This window comes from Xiphophorus hellerii, chromosome 16, assembly GCF_003331165.1.
Source record: "Xiphophorus hellerii strain 12219 chromosome 16, Xiphophorus_hellerii-4.1, whole genome shotgun sequence".
NCBI lineage: Eukaryota > Metazoa > Chordata > Actinopteri > Cyprinodontiformes > Poeciliidae > Xiphophorus > Xiphophorus hellerii.
The window spans coordinates 11,073,371-11,095,499 of NC_045687.1; the positions used below are offsets into that span (position 1 = coordinate 11,073,371).

The 22,129-nt window shown below is 37.9% G+C and overlaps 1 protein-coding gene across 3 annotated transcripts in view; it reads right to left on the minus strand.

Moving 5' to 3' along the window:
• The window catches only part of aatka (apoptosis-associated tyrosine kinase a), a 31,537-nt gene extending 13,535 nt beyond the window's left edge, over positions 1–18,002 (minus strand). Inside the window, exons 1-3 of one of the 3 annotated variants that reach the window (XM_032587611.1) lie at positions 17,582–17,979; positions 17,335–17,447; positions 3,707–3,840 (exon numbers count right to left, since the gene is read on the minus strand). In XM_032587611.1, coding sequence (XP_032443502.1) covers positions 3,707–3,840; positions 17,335–17,416 — 216 coding nt within the window. In that variant the 5' untranslated portion in view covers positions 17,417–17,447; positions 17,582–17,979. Of the gene's footprint in view, positions 1–3,706; positions 3,841–17,334 lie in introns of all 3 variants that reach the window. The other 2 variants (XM_032587612.1, XM_032587610.1) reach the window with 2 other exon arrangements.
• Positions 18,003–22,129: the final 4,127 nt, after the last annotated feature.

Below are 22,129 nucleotides of genomic sequence, written 5' to 3' on the forward strand. Positions count from 1 at the left end.
TATCAAGATTAAATATATTTTTGGTCTGATAAATCTTGCTTTATTTGAACAAATAACACAGTTGAACCTCACTTACATTTGGAAATGTGCAGCTTTGTGGCACCCAAGGTGAGGGTATCAGCAGATACTAAATTCTTGGTGCAGCTTCAAGCAGAAATTTCTCAAGGTACACTAACAAGCTGATTCACAGCAGGACTTCGGCTGTTTTTCACACACACAAAAAAAAATCTTGCAATTTTGTCTGTGTAAATTACAAAGTTTTCCCATTGCTTCACAAATTACAATGTCAAGTAAACAGCATCTCTACATACTGATGAAGTTTTTCTAAGTTTAAATGAGGTGGTATTGATCAATTTAGAGGCAGAACATATCCGTATTTATGCAAATTTATGCAAGATACAAAAATTGTAAGTCCAAAATGCATCCAGTTCTCAAAGACCACTGCTAAGTGCATACAGATAGCTAGTGTGAAATATTTACCATTTGCTGAAAGCCGGTGGTATTTGCAACAAAGGCATAGAAACAAAAGGAAAAAAGAATAGCTGCAGGCTTTGAAAAGAAAGGCGAAATGTCACAGACATTATTATTAATAATTTCTATAAGGTAAAAATGCATGATGAAAACACTGTTTCAGTTCAGTTTTATATTCAGAATTGAATTGACTGCATCATGTCCGGGTGTTAATAAAAAAGAATCAAATTTAAATATCAGCTCATCGTGCCACATAGTCCTAATGGATCTCTGCCTCAATAAGCTGCACTCTTAAAGAAAACCTGCAATGATCATCCAGCGATAGTAACTAAGAGACTTTTCATTTGTATTTATTAAGATATAAATAACAACCAAAAATGACAGTTCAAAGAGGTTTATTTATTCAAATGTATTTAATTCAATGCAGTTTACTTGACAGCAATCAATGCATCATATCTTAAGTAAATCAATCAAAAGAATTAATCATCCAAATGCTTCTAGAATTACAGTAATTGATTTAGAAATACTATCCTGATTCCTCCTGTTTTACTGTGAAATGATTTTAAAACAGGATTGATAAGTACTTTAATTTTATCAGGACCTGGAGCTAGCACCATTTAGCTGAGTGGAGAATTTATCTTTAACATTTTCTCTCAGAGTCAGAGCCACTCTTGATGTCCCAAAATACCTAACCACATCATCCCTGCAAAATTACAGCACATATTGTTAGTATATTTAATTTAGAAGGGGGTTGGTCTTCGAAATCAAGCTGCAGGGCTGTTTTCAAGTATGTGAAGTCATCCATTTTGTCTGTGGTTAGCTATGTGCAATCATAAAGTAAAACTTGAAGCAACAGCAGATTTAAAGATAAGCAGCGAAAGTAAAAGGGAAATCTGGATAAGAGCTAGTTGGACTACGATGGAATATCTGGACAGCTCGGCGTGTGTTTGAGTGGCTAAACGTGCGAGCACGGGAATGTGTGTAGGTGCGCTTCTCATTCAAGACGACCATCTGCCACTCTCCTCTGAGTGAAGTGTGAAAGCGAGCACCTGGCTGTGAGTCAGCAGTGCATAGATCCCAGGAGAGCCTTCAGTTTAGAAAGCACTTAATACCCAGCCACACACTGCACGCTCCAGTAGGAACACAGCGATGGAGAAGAATAATGAAGCTTTTACCAAAGTGCGGTCCCACAAGAAAGCACACCTTACAAATAAGCTTTGGAGAAAAGAAGATGAAGTGTTGGAGCTATTGGAGTATTTCTTTTTAATTTCTGCTTCTAATTTGATGCATTTTATTCTCACCAGTAGGTCTGTTTGTAGTAAATGTGGTTTAAAGCTTTGACTCATTTCTCCTGAGGTGTCCATGAGCAAAACACTGAGTCACAAACAAATGTTTTGGTGGCCAAATGTTCGCTTTAAAGACTGGAAGATAATATCACTGGAAGAATCAACAGTGCCATTTTAGCAAGCGAAACAACCTGTCCTGTACAGCTGACCCCTATAGGATTGACACTAGTGGGACATCTGGACTAAAAACATATTTTTATTCAATCAAGAAGTTTGCTTCTAATGTGAAGTGAACCACATGTCCCTCAAAAGATATAACAATTTTAAAGAAGTAAAAATTATATTTTAGCATTTGTTTTTTTAAATATGTCCATTGCATTGTCAATAGACAGTAGAAAATTTTTTATTGGTAATATAGCAATGGAAACCTTCTACAATTGCTGACCAACTTTTTTGAATGACCCCACTCATGTTAATGACTCAGGAAAATAGAGAATCATGGATTATTCAAAGTTCTGGATTAGAAACTCAGTTTAGTTTAAAAAAGTAAATTGTGAATCAGGTTACAGTAAAACAATATTTAATATATTTTTATTGTATATAACGTCACTACAATGATTACCTCTGATAAAACTTCCGTTATGTTTAAGATTTAAGCATTTAAGTTTTTCTTACATGTCAAACTCCTCACCACAAACACAAACAGTATTCTAGAGGTTACTTTCAAACTTTATCCAGCTGTAATTTCATGAAATAGGCATAATAAATTGGCATATTGCCAAGGCAACAACAAAGTGCCAAAATAAGTGTTCTGTGAGGATTGAACTCGTGATCTTCTGCATAAGGCAACAGTGTCTTAGCTCTCTAAGGTCTGGAGGAGCAATGTATTCATAAATACACTGGGACCATATTAATAGAAAAAAACATCAATGTTCTTTCAAGAGGTGTTAGAACACAGGATCACATTTGGAGAGGAACATCCACATGAAACAGAGAAATTATTTCTTATTATTTTTTTCAGGGGCTGGGAACAAAATGAAGGCTAAGCATTTTGCCTTCAAAATGCAAAAGTTCTACTTAATTGGCTGCCCTGTTTTTGAATTATAGCTGGGCACCAATAGAAACAGCTACATAGTTATGTATATTGTGCTGAAAAACAATTTTGCTGTTGCACACAGCATTCCATGAAAAAGTCAGCTGAGGCATCTGTCTTCTCCCCGATGAAAATTTTTAATCCTGTATTTCAGACTGCAAGCTGATTTGTGTTAGCAATCTTAAACTAAGACGCTGCTGCTAGGGTTGTGAATGTAAGTTATCCACTCTAAGCTGCATTAAAATGCATGAGGAAATGGACTTGACAAAATTAAAAGATATCTAAATGCTAATTCTCTGTTGGAGCAGCACATTAAAGGGGATGTTTAAAATTCTTCGTACATGCAGCATGTTGAGAGATTCTGCTCTGGAGACTTTTCTGTATTTAACAGTGTAAATTACTACTAGGCCTGATCTACTGCTTAGTTTGGTGAACATGTTTGACACAGTGTGAGCCGCTCATGCTGGCTGTCAAAGGTAACAGAAACAATGTATGGCAGTCTGGGATGGCGGCGTGTGGAGGGTGTGTGTGTGTGTGTGTGTGTGTGTGTGTGAGGGACTGCTTACATCGCTTACACTGAAAGAAGGAAGCGTTGTAAAAGATTTAGAAGGTTGGCTGTTTCTGAATGCTGCAAATCAATAATTAATTCTTCTCTTAAATCTCTTTAAAATTCAACTGTTTCTCTCTCTTTCTTTTTCCCCTGTGTGTATCTTCTGTTTTAAATTTATCGAACACATTAATTATCACTTTACTTAAACCTTTTCACATGCTTTTCATTAAATTTGTGAAAACAAGCAAAAGAGAAAAGGCATAATTTTATATCCATGCTTCCAGCTGGGGGCAGCAGAGAGCTCACCTTAAAGCCAATGTCTCCCTTCTTGCAGCAGAGGCAAGCCAACATGAGGAAGACAAACGTGAAGAGGCCGGAGAAAGAGATGGCAACAACTGCCAGAGACGAGGGCCAGGACAGCTCGCTCAGCGGCGCCCCTTCTGCAACATTGGAGAGACATGCAAGTGTTAATGGGTTCGAAGCATCTGGAGATCAGATGGCAAAACAGAAAAGCCACGCAGGAAATTAAAAGCTAAGTAGAGATAAAGCTGATTTGGATAAGCAGAGATGAAATGTACCAGCTTGATAAAAGAATAATCACTCGTCATTAATATGGATTCAGGTTCTTGTTCTTATGACAGTCACTGCAGTCTGAGCCATGTAGAGAGAAAAAAATATTAAAGTAACCCATAAATTCAATTGAAACCTAATATTTAATAAAAGAGTAGTTCATTTTTGCTTTAGTGTGATGGATGTAGCTTTTGCATTCCGATTTTCATTTTCCTCGCAGCAATAAACGGAAATCTAATATAAGGCGACTTTTCACTACAATCCACATAAAGTTGTTAAAGAACACTTGTGTTTGAACAGACTGTATTTTTTAAGAATCTCCCATTCACAGTCAGCCTATTGTGCGTCTTTAATCATTTCCATTGCTTCACAGTCTTTACCATATATAATTTCCAACTATCTAAGACATGTGAAACACATGTGTGTCAGATTGTCATTCAGCCAGACTGTGAGGCCAGATGTCTGAATTTACAGCACACAGACAAACTCCATTTCAGTTAGAAACATGAAAACAGAGTAAAAAAAGCAAAGAGGAGACTACTCACTACAGCACATTGCAAAATTTTTATACTCTGACCTTTTTTCTTATTTTGTTATGTTGAAAACGCATCGTCAGGTTGGGCATCTCAGAGGCAGTATTTCATGTTTGTAGTTCATCATGTGAAAATAGAAAGATAATGAAAGAACTCCACTCCTACAAAGACATGGTCCTTCACTTAAACTGATGGGGTCAGGTAAGAACTATACTTTAAGCATAATTTTGACCTTTATGTAAGAGTTACACAAAAAAGCCATCATTGAAAGAAATTCATAAAAACTCATTTTTTTAAAGTTTTGAAATCCCGTAAATACCACAACAAAAATAAAGAGACAAGAGGAAAAGATTAGTTGAAAACTTAACATCATCCTGAACAAAAGATGGTGGTGGGAGCATCATGCTGTGGAAATGCTTCTCTTTAGCTGGGACATAGGATCTGGTTGAAGTTATTCAGAAGGTGAATAAAACTAAACAGAGGAAAATTCTTTAAAGAAAACTTGCAAAGGCTGCAAAATACTTGAGACTGGGGCAGGAGGTCCACAAGGCAATGAACCTAAAAGTACAGTCAGAACTATAACAGGTCAAAACATATGCACAGAAGAATTTTAGAATCTAGATGTGTAAAACTAGTGGAGATATGTGCAAAAAATATTGCACCTGTGACTGCAGCAAAAGATGGTGGTACTGTGCAGCATTGATTCAGTGTGGGCTGAATACAAATGCATAGCATTCTTCCTTAAACCTTTATGGAATATTTTGTGTTGGTCCCACACATAAAATCCTAAGTAATATATTAAGCTTGTTATGATGTGAAACACTTTGAACTGCCTTGCTGCTGAAATGTGCTACACAAATAAACTTGAAAACTTTTGCAAGGCATTGCAGATCACATTTTTATGTGTGAAAACCAAACACATGCAGAGACAGAAAGAAAACAAGCCCAGATCTCCACCATGTACCACGGTGACAATAGTCTGTGAGGCATGTGAGTGGGTTGTTTACAGCTCGGTGGGTGAGACCCCTGTGGTCCTGGCCCATTTGGCTGCAGGGAACACACTGTTCCAGACCTGACAGCTCCCACAGCCCAATCAGCACAGCTTCAACACGAGCCTGACCCAAAGGTCACTGCCACAAAGCCCGTTATGTGTGAGACTGGCATACACAAAAACTGAATGCTGACAGACACAAACGTGCTCCTACCTGAAATCTTGCTCCTGAAAGTGTTGCACATGTGGGCAATGATCAGATAACCTATCACCATGGTAACATACTGATGGCCAGGAAATTGATTGGCTTTAACAGTGCGATAAACTGTTGAAGCCACCCCGTCCCCTCCCTCTCATCTTTCTTTCATCGCCACTAAAAGAAAGTTAACATTTTGCCTGTTTTCGTTCCCTCTTGTTTCACTCTGGTTGCAGTGGCAGCTTGACACAGATTAGGTTTTTCCTCAAGTTCGAGTGCTTGTAAGATGGAAAAATAAAACTAGAGCCAGCAGTATTCTTTCTAGACCCAATGCAAACCCTTCCACAAAGTGAGAGTATGTAATGAGATGACATGATGCAAAGAGGTTGCCTTCCATTCTTCACTTAACCAAGCAGCTTGATGGAAAAGAAAAAAAAAGGTTCCTAATCTTAGACAAACACTTTCAGCACAACTATCGTTGAAGCTTCAACAATTTGTGTAATTTATTTCAAGTTCACAGACACTATTTTGTCTGTTGATAGTAAAACACTGAAGCTATACATTTATTAATGGATGGTGGAGGGAATAAAGAGTGTGTGTATGGTGCAGCTGGTGTAGAAGCTACAATAAAACATGCTGTACATGGGGGAGGCAGTGAGTACTCAAGGACACAACATATAACATACATAAGGATGTTGTCATTTCTGTAACTGGCTGTTAAAGTTGGTTGATGTGGCCTGTAAGAGTCACAGCTAATACATTACCATTGAAAAATAGACTTAAGCATGACAGACATAAGACATTGTTCTATTTTTCCTCTGCTGATTACATTTCCACAAAGAAGGTATTGGCTTGAAGAAGTTATCTGCTGTGAAATGTTGTCAACCCTGATTTAATGTAACATTAACTTTTACACCTCTTCAGTGAGACTGAATCCATCAATGAAAGAAAGGTTCAAATGCAGATTGTAAGATAATTGACATTCGTGGAAATTGGCAGCTAACCCAAACTAAAGCTTTTTTCAGTGTTTCCAGTATTATCATGTATGCTGGCATGTTGACATGTTATACTTGAGAAAATGAAGGAGAAATTGAGTTAAATGAAACTGACGATCAATTAATGTAATTACAAAACTCAATGAGTGGACAGATAAGAATTAACCAAACTGATTAATAGATGGTGTTCTTGTTTTTGTTTTATTTCGTAAGTGATTCCAATGCTTTTAATTGCATGTTTAAAGTTATCACTGTGTTTAATATGTCTCGTTCTTTGAAGAGCTTTTATATTTTCCAAAGTGATAGTGCGTATCAAAATATACCAAGGCTGAAAAAGTTATAGTGTTAAAACTTCTCAACACTCCTAAGGTATAAAGTCCTCTTAATAAAAAAAATCATGAGGGACCAGAGTTGCAGAGTGATTCCACGCTGCTCCTCCCCTTACCTGTTTATTGCACACTTCCAATAACTTCTACACATATCTGATGTTTACAAAAAAGACAGTTGACTTTTTGGAAAGTAATCAAACCAAAGGAGGGTTACACATTGACCCTCCTTTACTAACAGGTGATAGTGCTTTTTATGAAGTTCAAAAGAAGGTATGGCAACAAGTTATTCTTGCTAATGCCAACTTGTTAGGCTCACAGTGTTACTTTGTAAAGGACAGAAAGAAAAAGAATAATTATAAAGTGTACAAGAAGCTAAAAACTAATAGTGAATTATATGAATTTATTATTGATTGCCATATGTCTTCCACCACTATGTATATTTGAAAGATGTATAACAAAAATGAAAATCTTTCAAAATGATCTAAAATTTTACTCAATGATCTTTTTTGTGTCACTACTTGTGACAGAAAATGTCCTCCTTGAGTTTTCAAAATATCTTTAGAAGTAAGTCTTGTAAATCTTCTAATCTTAGCCCTAGGTATAGGTCTTAGCATAGTTGGAGCAAGACAATAACTTCTAACCTCATTTTTTACCTCTTACCAATAAAATAAACAAATGTTTGATGGTTCTGAGACCCTAAGAACCTATAACTTCCCCACTTACAGAAAGAAAAATGTTGCAGACCTGAATTTGTTTTATGATTCTCTGTATATCAGAACAAAAAGTCTGAAAATGGGGACAGTATGCAAGAACCCTAATCACATTCTCTTGATGTAATGCTTACTGGTGCAAGCTAGGCATACATGCCCTCAGAAATATACATCAGCCTGCTTTGCATGTTAAAGTTCCAACAGATGGAACAGGATATTGACTCTTAATTCACTATAGGAAACCTCTGTGCAGGTTGTGCAGGGGAAATGTAGGGGAATCGTTTTCACAAGTGTGACATTTAAAGAATCCATCTTTCTCTCTCCCTTCCCCACTCCCTCACCTCTCCTTCTCTCTTGGGGTTTGTGAACAGAGTGATGACCCTGGCTCCTCCATAAATATCTGAGAAGAGCACGTTACATTACCAGCTGCACAGAGAAATGAAAATAAAGCACTTAAAGCTAGGTTCATTCCAGCTTTATTAAAATGCTGTCTCCGGGACTGGGGGGAGGGCGATGAGTAATGTCCTGGCAGAGAGGAGGGCAGGAGCAATGGAGTCACCCTGCCACCTCCACATTTCAGGCTGACAATTAGGGGAAGGCTGTGGGGCAATCGGATGGATAACGAAAGGTTAAACTTGCCGGCTTTGGTAAAGAAAGCACTAAAGGATATAAAAATAAAATAAAGAAGAACACTTCTTTTGAACTTTTCCAGTGTTTGTCATGCTACAACAACAAACTTTAATGCATTTCATCAGGATTTCGAGCACATCGTAGTTTGCAATTATGAATCAAAAGGAGATTCCAAAAAAATCTTGCTTGTCTTTGTTTACTCTCTCACAGAATAAAATGCATTGTAAACATTATTCCTTCAGAAGTTATTTAATCAGTAAATGGTTCCCTGTGTGTTTAAGTTCCTCTCAGTAAAACTACAACTGCTCTGTGAAGGTCTTCAGAGGTCTGTTAGAAATTATGACCAGACTGAAGACCAATATTGACATATTGGCTTAATGGCTTGTGTGAGAGGAAATTACGACTACATGTCAGCTAAAACAGCTATGATAAACTGTGGTCCCAACATCATGCATTGATGGGTGATAATCTTCAGCAGTGAGGGGGATGCCAGTCAGAGCTTATAGGCAGATGGATTGAGTTAAATGCAGGGTAAAAAACATCCAAAACATGGTGGAAACTTCCATCAAGACAGTGACCTCATTCATGTGTTAGAGTGGCCCAGTCCAATTCCAGACTCAAACCCAATGGGGAATCTGTAGTAAGACTTGAATATTGATCCTCTCATGAATTCTCAATCCACCCTGGCTGATGTTGAGCTATTTTGTAGAAATAAATGGGCATATATTTCATTTTCTAGTGGAAAATTGGCGGATTGCCAGTTCGATTCCCTCTCACGTTTTTCGGTTTGCCCCAGGAAAGCTATGGCTATAATCCAGTAGCATATGAATGTGTGTGTGAATGACTCAATGTTATGTGAAGTGCTTTGGGGTCCTCTGGACTTGATAAAGCTCTATGTAAGTACAAACCTGTGTTTTTTACATAACAAAATGGGAACAAGTTTATGAGGCTGTGGAGGGAGTTTCCAATATCAGCAGGAATAAATTCTAGATAATAAATACCAAGTGTTCATCGTGTAATGCTGCTTCTTTAAAGAACTGATAGGAGAGAGTAAAAAAAACAACCACATGGATGTGAATTGGTAAAAAAAAAAAGCAGAATGCATGGCTTCATTTTGATCATATTTATGCATAAATAGCATATATAAGGTTATGAAAGCAGGACAAAATGCACTAATAATCTATTCAAGCATGAGCTATTCATGTTATGTTATGAATAAAGCATTTCTGTGCAACTAAAGTAATTCAACAGTGGATCTTCTTCTGCTCCTAAAATGCATAAATGTGATGTATTAGTCAAATATGTTCCTAATAAATGCAAACGTTAGGCAAAGAGGACAAGAGGACTTTGAATATGAGTTTTACATAGGAGTAGGAGTTTTACACTGAGCAGAAAGAAGAGATTAGGACACCTTCACATACACACACACACACGCACACACGCACGCCGCGCACGACAACACACTCACATCAAAGCCAGTGTAGAGATCTGAGCATGTGTGTATACACAAACATAAGCCCAAACAGAAAGAATGATGTACTGCGTTGGCCTGACCGTACGCCCTCTTTTATACCTTTAAATTGCTTTTGCTTTTGTATGCTTCCTGTGTACGCATAAACACATCGACACACAAGGCTGTTCTTGGTTTTGACGGAGGGACCTGCAGAGTGGGCACCGTGCCAGTTCACACACAACAGCAATCAAACTGCTGTGAGAAATAGTCAGGCGAAGAAAAATGGTGAGGATGGGAATGCCGTTTCAAATGCCTATTGAGTTTGGTGAACAGGATGCAAATTCAGACATGCACAGTGCATCTTAACTCACAAACCAACTCAAATTATGTTATACATTACACCCACACAAATGGTCTAGTTCCTAGACTTGCTCAATACTACAAGGACATACATGCAAATTTGCGGTAAGGGTTAACACAAATGCAAGAACATTGTAAAATGCTGCTGTATAAATGTCAGAGAGACCCAGAAACTAAGAAAGAGCTTAGCAGAGGCAAAGGCTCTCTTCATCTCTCCAAGCAGGCTTTTACATTTAGGACAGTGCTTCAGGGGCAAACATGCTGCTCCATCTGCCTTAGCTGGGCAAACAAATACATGATATAGTGAAGTTAGAGAAATGTTGGGAAAAGTGGTTAGCTTACAGTAGAAATGAGATGAAAACATAGTGGGAATGCTGCATTCAGAGCATCTACAATACTTGATGAGTGGAGCAGTTGAGGCACAAAGACAAAAAAAGACAACCAGAAATGTAGAAAAACGTAACGAGACCTAGGAAGACATAAGTGTAACAGAGAAAGCAGAAGGATGATAGGACCGTTGTGTCACAGCAAAGCCTGCAAGCACAAACACATGTTCAGAGACATCACACTCATGGGGCACTCAGTGACCAAGAGGAGCAGAATGACATGACTAATGGCAGGATATGGTATTCTCCGCCAGCTCACTTCCTCTTTTGCGAATCTCAGGCACTTTGTAGATGACTGCAGATGGCAGAGGGATGTCCTAGCCTGCAGACAGCTATGATGACTGTCATTAACTGGGAGTGAGAGCTCAGGATTACCAGCATCACAGGACTGTCATGTACATGTTCAGGCTGGGCATGCTGGTGGAAAGAAGGGATAAGAATATTAACTCAATCTGCACTTTTATGGCAATTTGTAGGCTAGAAAAGCCACTTTAAAACTCTTAAGACCCTTATATCCAAAGGACTGCTTTGGTACCATTTTACATCAAAACCAAATGCGAACAAAGACTAATGTAGAAAATGATTATTTAAATGATGAGATTAAAAAGAAGTAAAGGTTGCCAGTTGCACTTTTCTAAAAATAAAATAACATTTCCAAAAAGTTAGCTTTCTTTCATCATTGTTTAGCCATCTGCTTAAATCAGGTGAAAAACACTCAAATATACAAAAAGAAAATCAACTATCTACCTAAAGAATATCAAGTCTTACTTAATATTTATACAGTTAGTATGGAAAACAGCCCTTTTAAATAACAGTAAATGAAGGATTAGCTCAGACTTAAAGTTCATGAACAGATAACACATATTGAATTATTGCTTGGCATAAATCTAATTTAATCTCCTGATTTAAACGATAGTTAACATCAGCATAAATTAGCCAGTTAATGTTGCGTTATTAGCTTAGAAGTAATCAATATTGAGGTGTAATGCTTTTTGTGCCTGAATGTCAAAGATCTAAACATATATCTGCTTTCCAGGCTTTGACTCAAACTAACTAAGCTTAAACTGAAGATAAGATTTAAATTTGAGTGTTTGTCTTTTAAGCTGATTAAAGCAAATACCACATGATAATCAGAATCATTTTCAACAACCCAAGACAAGTACTACAGCACACAAATCAAAGAGTACGATTCAGTCTGTGTTTCTGTGTTATTAAAAATTACACTTTGTGTTTCACGTTATACCATTTATATTAAAGTAGAGGACCTACAAGGCGTGTCTTACAGTCACAGAGGTACAAAGTTTGCCTAAATAATCAGTATTCACTCACATAATTGACAGAGCACGGCTCTGAAATGACATTCCAGAACTCTGTTTATACCCCAGGCGGATAAACATAAATTAGATGCCTGTGCAGGCACTGGTCTGCAGATGACAGAAGCATTTCTGCAAATATGCACTTGAGATGAACTCAAGACGACATTTTGGTGAGACTCTCATGATACAAACAGAGCCAGTGTGTGTTTAAATGTGGAGATGAAAGCCTGTGAGTAGGCCTGTCACGATAGCAAATTTTGCTGAACGATTAATTGTCTCAAAAAAATTATTGCGATAAACGATAATATTGTCTGAAGACCTTTTTACACTGATTTAATGGAAATGACGTAATAATGCAGGCGATTTCCTGCCAAAGACAGATACACTTTATTTTCAAAAGAATATTTAACACTGGAGCTGATAAACAAAATAAACAAATCAACCAAAAACAAAATGGATTCTCAGTCTCCATTAACAAAAAATGTACTTGATAAAAACTAAACAACATAAAGCCAAAGTGGAAATAAATACTGCATTCAACCCAAAGAGTGCAGATTATGAAGTCTGTATATTATGTTGCCCTTCAGTAATAATTAGATTTAAATAGAGAAGACGGGCACATCGACTACCTGATGCAATAGTTCACACTACATGATTTTTTGCTCCTATTTTTCCCCATACAACAATCTTAGACCTTTGGTCTTTCTAAGATTGTGTGGTTTGTTACCGTAGATCCTCGTTGCCGCTCCGATCTAAATCAGGGGTTTTTCCCCGACTGGGATCGTTAACGCAGCCTGTTGAAAGTGACAGGTAGCCAATCAGAAAGCGCGGATTCTCCTCCGTGTTTTCTGAGGGGAAATTACGTCGGGGAATCCCAAACAGCTGACACGGCACAACCCGAAGTCCAGCCGACGTGGAAACAGCATTAATGTTTATTCAACATGCAAAGAATATAGAAATGACAAGAGGAGGAGTTGGAGCGAAATTGCTACCGCAGTTGATAAACCCGGTAACTTTTCAGCTGTTCTTCGTTAACGTGACGTAAATAGGTTCTAATGATTTTCATTCAGTCAGGACTTTACGCTGACACTAGCCACATGCATTGCAGGTAGATTGTTGTAAAGCATTGATTAATACCTGGTTTTAAAATTAGTTCACTGGACTTGTAGCCATTATTTTGTGCCCATTGTTGGACACCACACGGCAGGAACGAACCCGATCGAACCGTTATACCTAGGATTTCTGTCGGCTAATGTGTGGTCTGTCAGGTTTTGAAAATGGGCCGACAATCGGCCGACAGCTCTAAGATCGGTGTAGTGTGCGCTGGGCTTTACACTAAGGAAATGAGGAAGGGAGGAGTCAGTGGAGAGCACTGGAGTTGAGCCTTTTTTCATTCGGTGTCATTAACAGAAAGAGAAAAAGGTCGGGAGAGACGATAATGCCGATAATTGAAATGACGTCGATAGTTTTAATTTATCGTACGATTAATCGATTTATCGTTTATCGCGACAGGCCTACCTGTGAGTGTACATTTTTGAAAAGATAAGCAAAAATACACATGCTGCATAAAAAGGCCAACTATGGCTAATATGTGTGCATAGATTCATTACATATGGAGTGATAAAATGTTTTTTTTTTCCTGATCATTTTAATTATTATAGCTTGTGTCTAGTGAAAAGTCAAATTCTTCTTAGAAAATGATATTGTGTAATAAATGGGCATTGAAATTTGTTTTTATAACAACAATCTTATGTCATATCCATGTTATGGCCTATATACCATCATGAGGACTGCTGACTTCAAGCTCAAGGCCACTATTAATGCAACTTGGAAATCATGAACACTTCAGGAGCGCCACATGTGGATACCCCCCTTTCTACACAGCACTGACCCAGAAATGTATTCTAACGGAGCCTGAGTGCATATACTGTACTGCCCATGTAGGGGTGGGCATTTATTGTATTGTTTATCAGTTATTGTGATAAATGTTTAATCATTTTGATTTGTTGTCATGACAAATTCCAATTTATGATGTTTTAAAACTCCCCCAGAACTGTCTGTATTGCTGGGATTGTTTACTATTTTCTCTTGTTCAATGAGTGTATAAATAAATGTTCAATGACTGTATAAATAAATGCAGATAATTTTGAAAATATGTTTTTATGCCATTAGTGTGTGCAGTTTAATAACAGGTCACACTTCTTTATATAACTGGTGTCCGAAAAAAGCATATTACAAGTGGGTGTGTTTTTCATGAGCGATATTTGTGCTTTTAGGGCTATGATTGCTTTGTCATGTAGTCACAACCACACAGTTACCTAAAGTGGGAAGCAATAAATAGTTTGTATCGTCACTTTTATTGTTATCACAATTAGACCACAAAATATTTTGTTAAAACTTTAAGTCCACTTCGCCCAACCCTATGTCTACATTTCAGTAGGCGGTTGTGTCTAAATTAAAATTAGCTTTTTATTGATCAAATATAGTACTGTGATATTCTGAGGAAATAAATTGTGGGTTTTCATTAGCTGCAAGCCATTGGGATGTGACTGCCTGTTCTGATCCCGCTCCTACCAATCAATACTACAAGTCCAAATGTCTTCTGCTTTTCTAACCACTGTGTGTTTCGGAAATAATTTCTTCTCATCGTTAAACCTTCCAAAGATTCATCAATAATACATCCAAGCACGCTAACTATTCAGGCATCATGATGTGAGAAATCTTAAAATTATTTTTGGAGGCGCTCAAATTTTTAAACCATTTGGAACACTAGATGATACAGTTCTTGAGAAGTGAAACACCATGTGTTCATCTTCTTGCTTAGGAGATCAACAGCGAGCCTCCAACATCTGCAGCACCAATGAAGCCAACAGCCACCACATCATTACACAGACAGCACAGGGAGGAAACATTGAAGGTTTCCCCTCACTGGCTAAATCCACTTCATTCTTATCCCAGTTCTCCTCAGAGGCAGGCTTATGCAACCGAAGTGCTTCGTGTTACACATGGATAGATGAATAATCAAACAGTCAGCGGTGGATGCACTGGCTTGTTGCTGACCAAGTCAGTGGGAGGAACTTCCCATGTTAAACATCTTTTCTCTTGGGATGTTGCTAGCATCTTTGGTAGAACCTGCAGCGGTGTTTCCATATTGCCGAACCCACATACAGGTCTTCCTTGCCTACCGAATGATTGACAGGAAACATGTGTTTGATATTTTCTTGTCTGCTTCAATGTAAAATCCACACGACACCACTGCCACCTCCAGGCATCATAGGGGAGTGCTGAAAGATGGACTCCCAAGGTGCTCCACTGTCATCTTACTGCTGTAACACAGTTCTTTTACAGGTCACTCTGCTGTTGGTTTTGTCTTGACAGCAATCTGTGTTAATATCCATCACAGTGTGAGCTAGGTTTTAAGATAAGCTTCTTCACAACATGTTTCTGAGCTCTCCATGGTGCTGAAGTAATGGTGAGCCAGGTGCTAGCTAAAGAGGGTGCAGACTCCACAGACATCAAATCCAATTTCTATCCTGCGAATGCTGACAAAGTCAGCAAATCTACACCGCCATGGCGGTGTGCCTGTCCCTGCCAGCTTACATAATGCCCCGAAATGTGACGAGGACCTATCCTCACTGTTGTTTTCCACAATCCAGAAGCAATGTGCAGAGGTAGAGCACACTCTGTCCTCACACAGCCTGCGGCGCGGGGAGGAACTGCAGCTGTGGAGGTTAGCTGGAGGGGCGCAAAAGTTCAAAAGCCGCCCGTCTGAATGTGAGCTTTTGAAGTCGAATCAACCCACAAATTTATGTGAAAATGTGCAAAACACACAGATGAACAAAACTGTTACACTGCCGGGGCATTTTTCTCGTTGAGATGAGGAATGAGTAAACACCTGTGTTATGTTTATATGTCTTCATTTTTTTTATTTTATTTTTTTTTAGCAAATCTGTCAGTCCTACTTTAGGTCAAACTCCTTCAGTTTATATGAATGCATCTCAGAAGTCTCCTTTGAAACATCTAAAACTATATTTCTTTCTTTTGCTGCCCAAGCTCTCTAACGGACCCGAGCGTTTCTCTGTCCTCTTCCTCCCCTCAGAAGGGGCCGGCCCTCTCGCGCACACCCCCTCAATCTCCTTAGCAACATTGATTTTAAGTCTAAACACTATGCACATCCTCGGGATCTACTGAGGTGCTGCTCTTCTAGATTATTACTTTCTTATATCCAAGAAATATGCACCATCTTATTTGCGGTCTCCCATTCCTTCAATATATCTAGCCTCGTAAATATTTTCCTCTATCTGAGTGAGAGAAATTGCTGCATATCCTGGTTGGAATTTTTCCAGACCTATGAACTCATTCAGGAAGACAACAAAAGGAAAATTAAATTGAAAACAGCCCAGGAGAGTCATGGTTAGCTGCTGTTTTATCTATAATTCAATTAAGAACCACTTCTGCAGTAGGTCTGTTTCACATGGGACTCTCCTCAGGCAGGGACAGCCAGCTCAGCATCCACAACCTGCTCTTTTAAACAGAAAACCAACAGCCCACCATTTGTTTTGATTAAAGGCTTCCAAATGAAAAAGAAAGGATTAGATCTTGATGTAAATATGCATCTATTCTGTACAATTATTGTTGCAAAGACACTCAGTATGCACACTGACCAAAAATTCAGCAGGTGATTTGATTTAATTGTAGCCCTTGTGACTTCTAAAGAAAGAAGGCAGAAAAATGGAGAGGCGGGTAAAAGAGAGAGGAATAATTGCACTAAAGGGGATAAGAGATAGATAAAGCTTGAAACTTGAGAGCCAGCTGAGCTCGCTGTCATTTGTATGCTCAGCACACTGCGGCCAGTGCAAGGACTCTCTTTCGCCCTGTTTACATGTGCACACGGTCATTCCAGCCTGAGCCCTTTGCAGCCTGTGTGTCAGAGCTCGTCTACCTGCTCAGCAGTCCCAAAGCACTGCAGCACCACCTGAGCTCGTGTCTGCCAAAGATCCCATCACCCTGACATCCTGGGGGATGATTAAATGCTGCATTCTGGGCATCGCGAGGAGCAGTCACCTCAGACACTTGAACCCTCCACGTCATTTAGCATGCACAGCTCTGCACAACATATGCATTGTGCACGAAACGCATGTACACAACTGCACAACTGTGTGGGGAGTGTGCAAATTCAGTGCAGATACAACTTTTAACCCTCTTGTCACCGAGCTTTGAAGGCCTGGCAGAAGGTAAAACAAGAGTATCTGAAATCATCTCAATTTTGCAGGCGGACTGAGGTGCTTCATAATCACGATGAGGCAGCAATGTCACACCAGTGGCTGAACCCTCCTCCCCCCCCAAAAAAAACAAATATGTCGCTTCAGTCAACATATTAAGATGACATCCATCAGTGCGTGAAATTGGGAAGACGCATGCATCGGCAGAGTGATAAACGCCCGTATTTATTATTTGATTCCTACCTGTATCAAAGTGGGAACTGAAAGCGAAGCTGGGATTGAAAAACGCCGAAGACATGACAATCACTTGAAGGACAAACACCATCCTCCTCACTGCGCTGCAGAAGACAACAAGTCTATAAACGAAAAAAAAGGGGGGGAGATGTGAAGGATAAATTCCTGACTCAGGAGCTTTGGAGATTCAAATGACCTGAAGAAGAAGAAGAAGAAGAAGAAGCTCTAAAACGCCGCATTTTTTCTTCCATCGCACCTCGCAGAGAGAGCTCCGCTTCGCCTTCAGCTCCGGCACGTTTGGAGACAGATGTTGACAGCGGTTGTCATCGTTACTGTTATTATTTTACATCACATCTATTTCTTTGACAACGGCGTCCAGTTCAGCGCATCTTCTTCATTCAGAGCACGTAGTCGGTTACCAGGTGAAACGACGATCTGCTGGTTTTTAATCAGTTCTCTGAGTGAAATCCCTGCCGCTTCCAAAGATTCAGTCAGATCTCTGATTGCTCCTGTTTTTTTTATAGAATAAATCTCTGTTTACATGTTGGCCCAAACAAGCTGCTGCCTCCCGCTTTCTGACTGGACAGCCGGGTCGTTTGGAGATGTGACCGTCACCGTTGCGTATTTGGGTTTCAGTTCGGTACAGACGAACCGAGCAGCAAATGTGCAGGAGCTTAAAGAACACGTGCTTCCGTTTATTCCTTTCAAAATATTTATTTTTGTGAGCAAACTGATCCGTGCTTCGTTTACGCTGAAAATTATCTTCCTTGTTTCCGACTTTCTTTAACAAGCTATTGACCAATCAAACTCCTCACTCCGGATCCTTGTTGGATCTTTTTGACACTTGAAATACTGCTCTGCATTTCAACCGTCCTTTAAGTATTATTTTACATCTGCGTTGGTGATGAGTCAGGTTACTGGAGGATTAAAACTGCAACTACAACAAACAGTCAGCCAGTTTTAAAAAAAACAAAAAACGTTGATTTTCTGGTCAAAAATTAAAATTAATTTAGCTTTAACTATTTATTTATAGTCTGAGCTAACTTTCCTTTAAAGTTAAAGAAAAGTATGCATTTTTTTTTTGTTTGTTTCTGAATGTAATAACCCAGTGATTCGATTAAAACCTTGTGATCACCTGGAAGCAAATGAGTTACAGTTAATAATAACTAATAAAACTGAAGCTACAATTTGCACAGGTCTCTAAAGTTAACATTGTTGAATAGCCTACTTCCTTATTTCAGCTGCAATATTCAAAGTGTAAGGTCAAAATTTGGTGCACATAACAACAAAGCACAATTTATTCAGTTACATCTCATGGACTGAACTCATTTTGTTGATCAATTATTTTAGAAAGAAAAGCTTTCTTTGCTTCAGTCTGTCTGAACCATCAGAAGTAGATTGTAAAAATAATGTGGATTTTAGACTTTTAAAATTAATTTAGCTTTAACTATTTATTTATAGTCTGAGCTAACTTTCCTTTAAAGTTAAAGAAAAGTATGCATTTTTTTTTGTTTGTTTCTGAATGTAATAACCCAGTGATTCGATTAAAACCTTGTGATCACCAGTCAATTAAACATCCCTACTTTTTTCCTCTTCTTTTCCAGTAGAGATAGTCTGTGGCTATTTACAGTCCTTGGCTGCATCTTGCTGGTTTTTGGCCTCAGATCTGGAGGTTGATGGCAGCAGCTTGTCAACTTTGACCACAGACCTATAAAGATTTCGTGAGACAAAAGGGATGGCAGGATAGATGTTTGCTGCGAGTGAATACACACAAGAGACCGCTCCACTGCTTTCCTCAGAGAGAGGTCTCACTCTTCCATTCTATTGACAGTTACATAAAAATACTCAAGTGTACAAAAGCGCACAGAAAAATCACTTTAGTGGGTTTGCGGTTTATTGATTGGCATTTATTTTTAAATGAAATAAAACTTTTAAGACTTGTTTACAGGAGGCTCTTGGCTAAGTTGATCAGCAGGTGAATAAAATACCATGACAAAGTATACCATAACATAAGATACACACGTACAAAACAAAACAAAAAAACCTGCAAAATTTGATGAGGACATCTTGTAACCACTTGTGTCCTGCTTGGATTGGTGGTTTTAAGCAGTTTGAAGTGTTACAGTTTGAATAGTCATGCAGACCATGAGAGTGAACCTAAAACACATCGGGGGGCACAGGAGGAAGAGTGAGTCTGATCCGATTGAGGTGGCAGCATTTCTCATCAGTGCACTGTAGGGAGGCTGCAACTACACCACCTGAACCACATTCAGGTGGGTTATGTTTTGTAGCAGAGTACCATGAAACACACACTGGAATATCTATAATTTGTCTGAACAGGAAATGGCTTTTTTTTTTTGTTCTAACAAGGACACATGCTGTTTTAGCAATTTCTTTTTGAGGTTTACTCATTGAAGCATCACGTTCATACAAGCCAAACAATATATTGCAAGTAGAAGAAGTTCTTTTTTTGGATATAATAAATATTTGTATTGTAATAAAATGAAATTATTTTGTATAAACATATAAAGTACATTATTAGAACACTAACTTTTTCATGTTGCAATATGAGGTAGCTCTATTTTTCTTTTGTCTGGGTGGCACCTCTGGGATTGTGTATGATGCTGCGTTTTTCATCAATGTGAGTTATTTTCACGCTTTTCCTCTCACTGAGCTTCACAACTAAATAATTCAGGAAGAAACCAGGAAGTATTGACCTTAACCAAACTTTTTACACACCTTTAAACAATTCAACATATAATTTTATGGTATTGTTGACTTCAGCAAAAAAAAAAAAAAATCTTTGTTAACTACTCAGATCAAACCAATGCTTAACATTTTAGTGGAACACGGAGGAAATATTGTCCACAGTGTAAACAGCACAGTGGTGGAAAGTAACTAAAAACTTTCCTCCCACCATAAATAAGTACAATTTCTTATGTTTTGACCTTTTTGGTAGTTTTAGCAAAACCTCTTACTCAGTTTACATTTTAAATCACACCTGTTAGCCTACATGAAATACGAGTATAGGTTAAATCTTGTGCTAATAAATGTGCATCTGGAAACTGCTAGCATCCACAGGCCTGTCCACATGTATTAGTGGAGGGAGCAGAGCGCACGCTGCCTGCCAAATGTAGCACTCCATGCAACATCAATCTAGCTGGGCAACACTTTCTGGCATAAACCAAACTCCGATACTATAGAGGGTGACGAGTGGCAAATTTCAATAAATAAATATCATGAAATAATTATTTAACTCCAGAATCAATTACACACTATTTGAAATAAATAAAATATATTTAATCTAGTGCTGAATTAAATGGCACTAAATTAAACTTCATTTAGTGCTAAATTAGATATATAATTATTTAAATGTGCCAAAAATTAGACTGTTGGTTTACTTTTTAACATATGAGTTCTTCCTTTTTTATACCTCGTTCTTTTCAATTGTTTTGTTTTTTCATAAATTATTTCATGTTCATGTGCTTCACGCTTGTAATATTTTTAGTGTAAAAAATGGCAAAATATCCCAAAATGTTCACATTTCCCACTTCAGTACACAGCATTAATGTAAGAATAACTAACCCTACTATGTTATCTTATTGTGTATAATTTATGTATTAGTGTGGCATCACTAAACGATCAAAGATAAGAACTTAAAAACAATTTAAAAACAATGACACTGTTTCATAGAAAGATAGGCAACAAGATTCTATGAAACAGTGTCATTGTTTTTAAATTGTTTTTATTGTTTTATACTTGTGCATATGTATTAATTGTTTTTATCTTGTAACCAGGTTGCTATGTATTGCAAATTTTTGCTCAGGTCCCTCTTGAAAATGAGATCTAGATCTCAACGGGGTTTAACTGATTAAATAAAGGAATATATAACTGAAACCTACCCTTGCAGTTCTCCACTGTGACCACTAGAGGACATCAAAACGTCATGATTTACTCTGTCATCAAACACAACTATCAAAAGAAATTGTTTCATAATTTAACACGTTTACATTTTTAATTTAATCCGAAAAATGGTAGCAATTAATACATTTGATAATTTTTAAATTGTTCTTATTTTCAAATTGAGTAAACTTCAAACTTGAGCCAGTTTAACAGATATGACTTGAATTAGCGGTAACTTGCCTAATAATAAAATTAGCAGCCCATTGATATTATTTGCTTTAAAGACAACTTTTCAAAAGCAGAAAATAGAAAATATTACATCAGCATCATTTTATTTGAATGTACAATTAATTATGCACTTTACTGTGATGTAGCTCTTATAGTGGAGATAGAAGATTGTTTTTATGTGGCTGTTAATAACTTAAAATGAGCAGCTACCAGTACATACAAAGTCTACATTTTTACTGTGTTAATCTTGTTAAAACTAAAAGATTAGTGCTTTAATATTACTTTTAATATTGTTCTGGCAGACAGACAACGTAAAACAAAAAGTCTGCCAATATCAGAACGAAGAATGACTGTCACAAGAGTATTTTTAACATTTGCAAAAGATGAAAACAGAAGCACTGACTTCAGAGAATACTGAGGCAAACTGTTTACCTCCTACAACCTCAGGGCAACATTTTCAAGAAAGATAGTGTACTGTTTTGGGCCTTATGCTAAACTTATGATGAAACATAAATCTAGTCAGAAATAGTTCTTTGAAGCTTAAGGAACTGACTTAGTCATTCTCCCCTACTATCATAATTGACCTCAAAATCTGAGTCTATGAACCTATATAGATAAGTAGAAATATCTTTTAAAACCACTCTGATAAAGTCTTTGCACAGTGATGTGATAC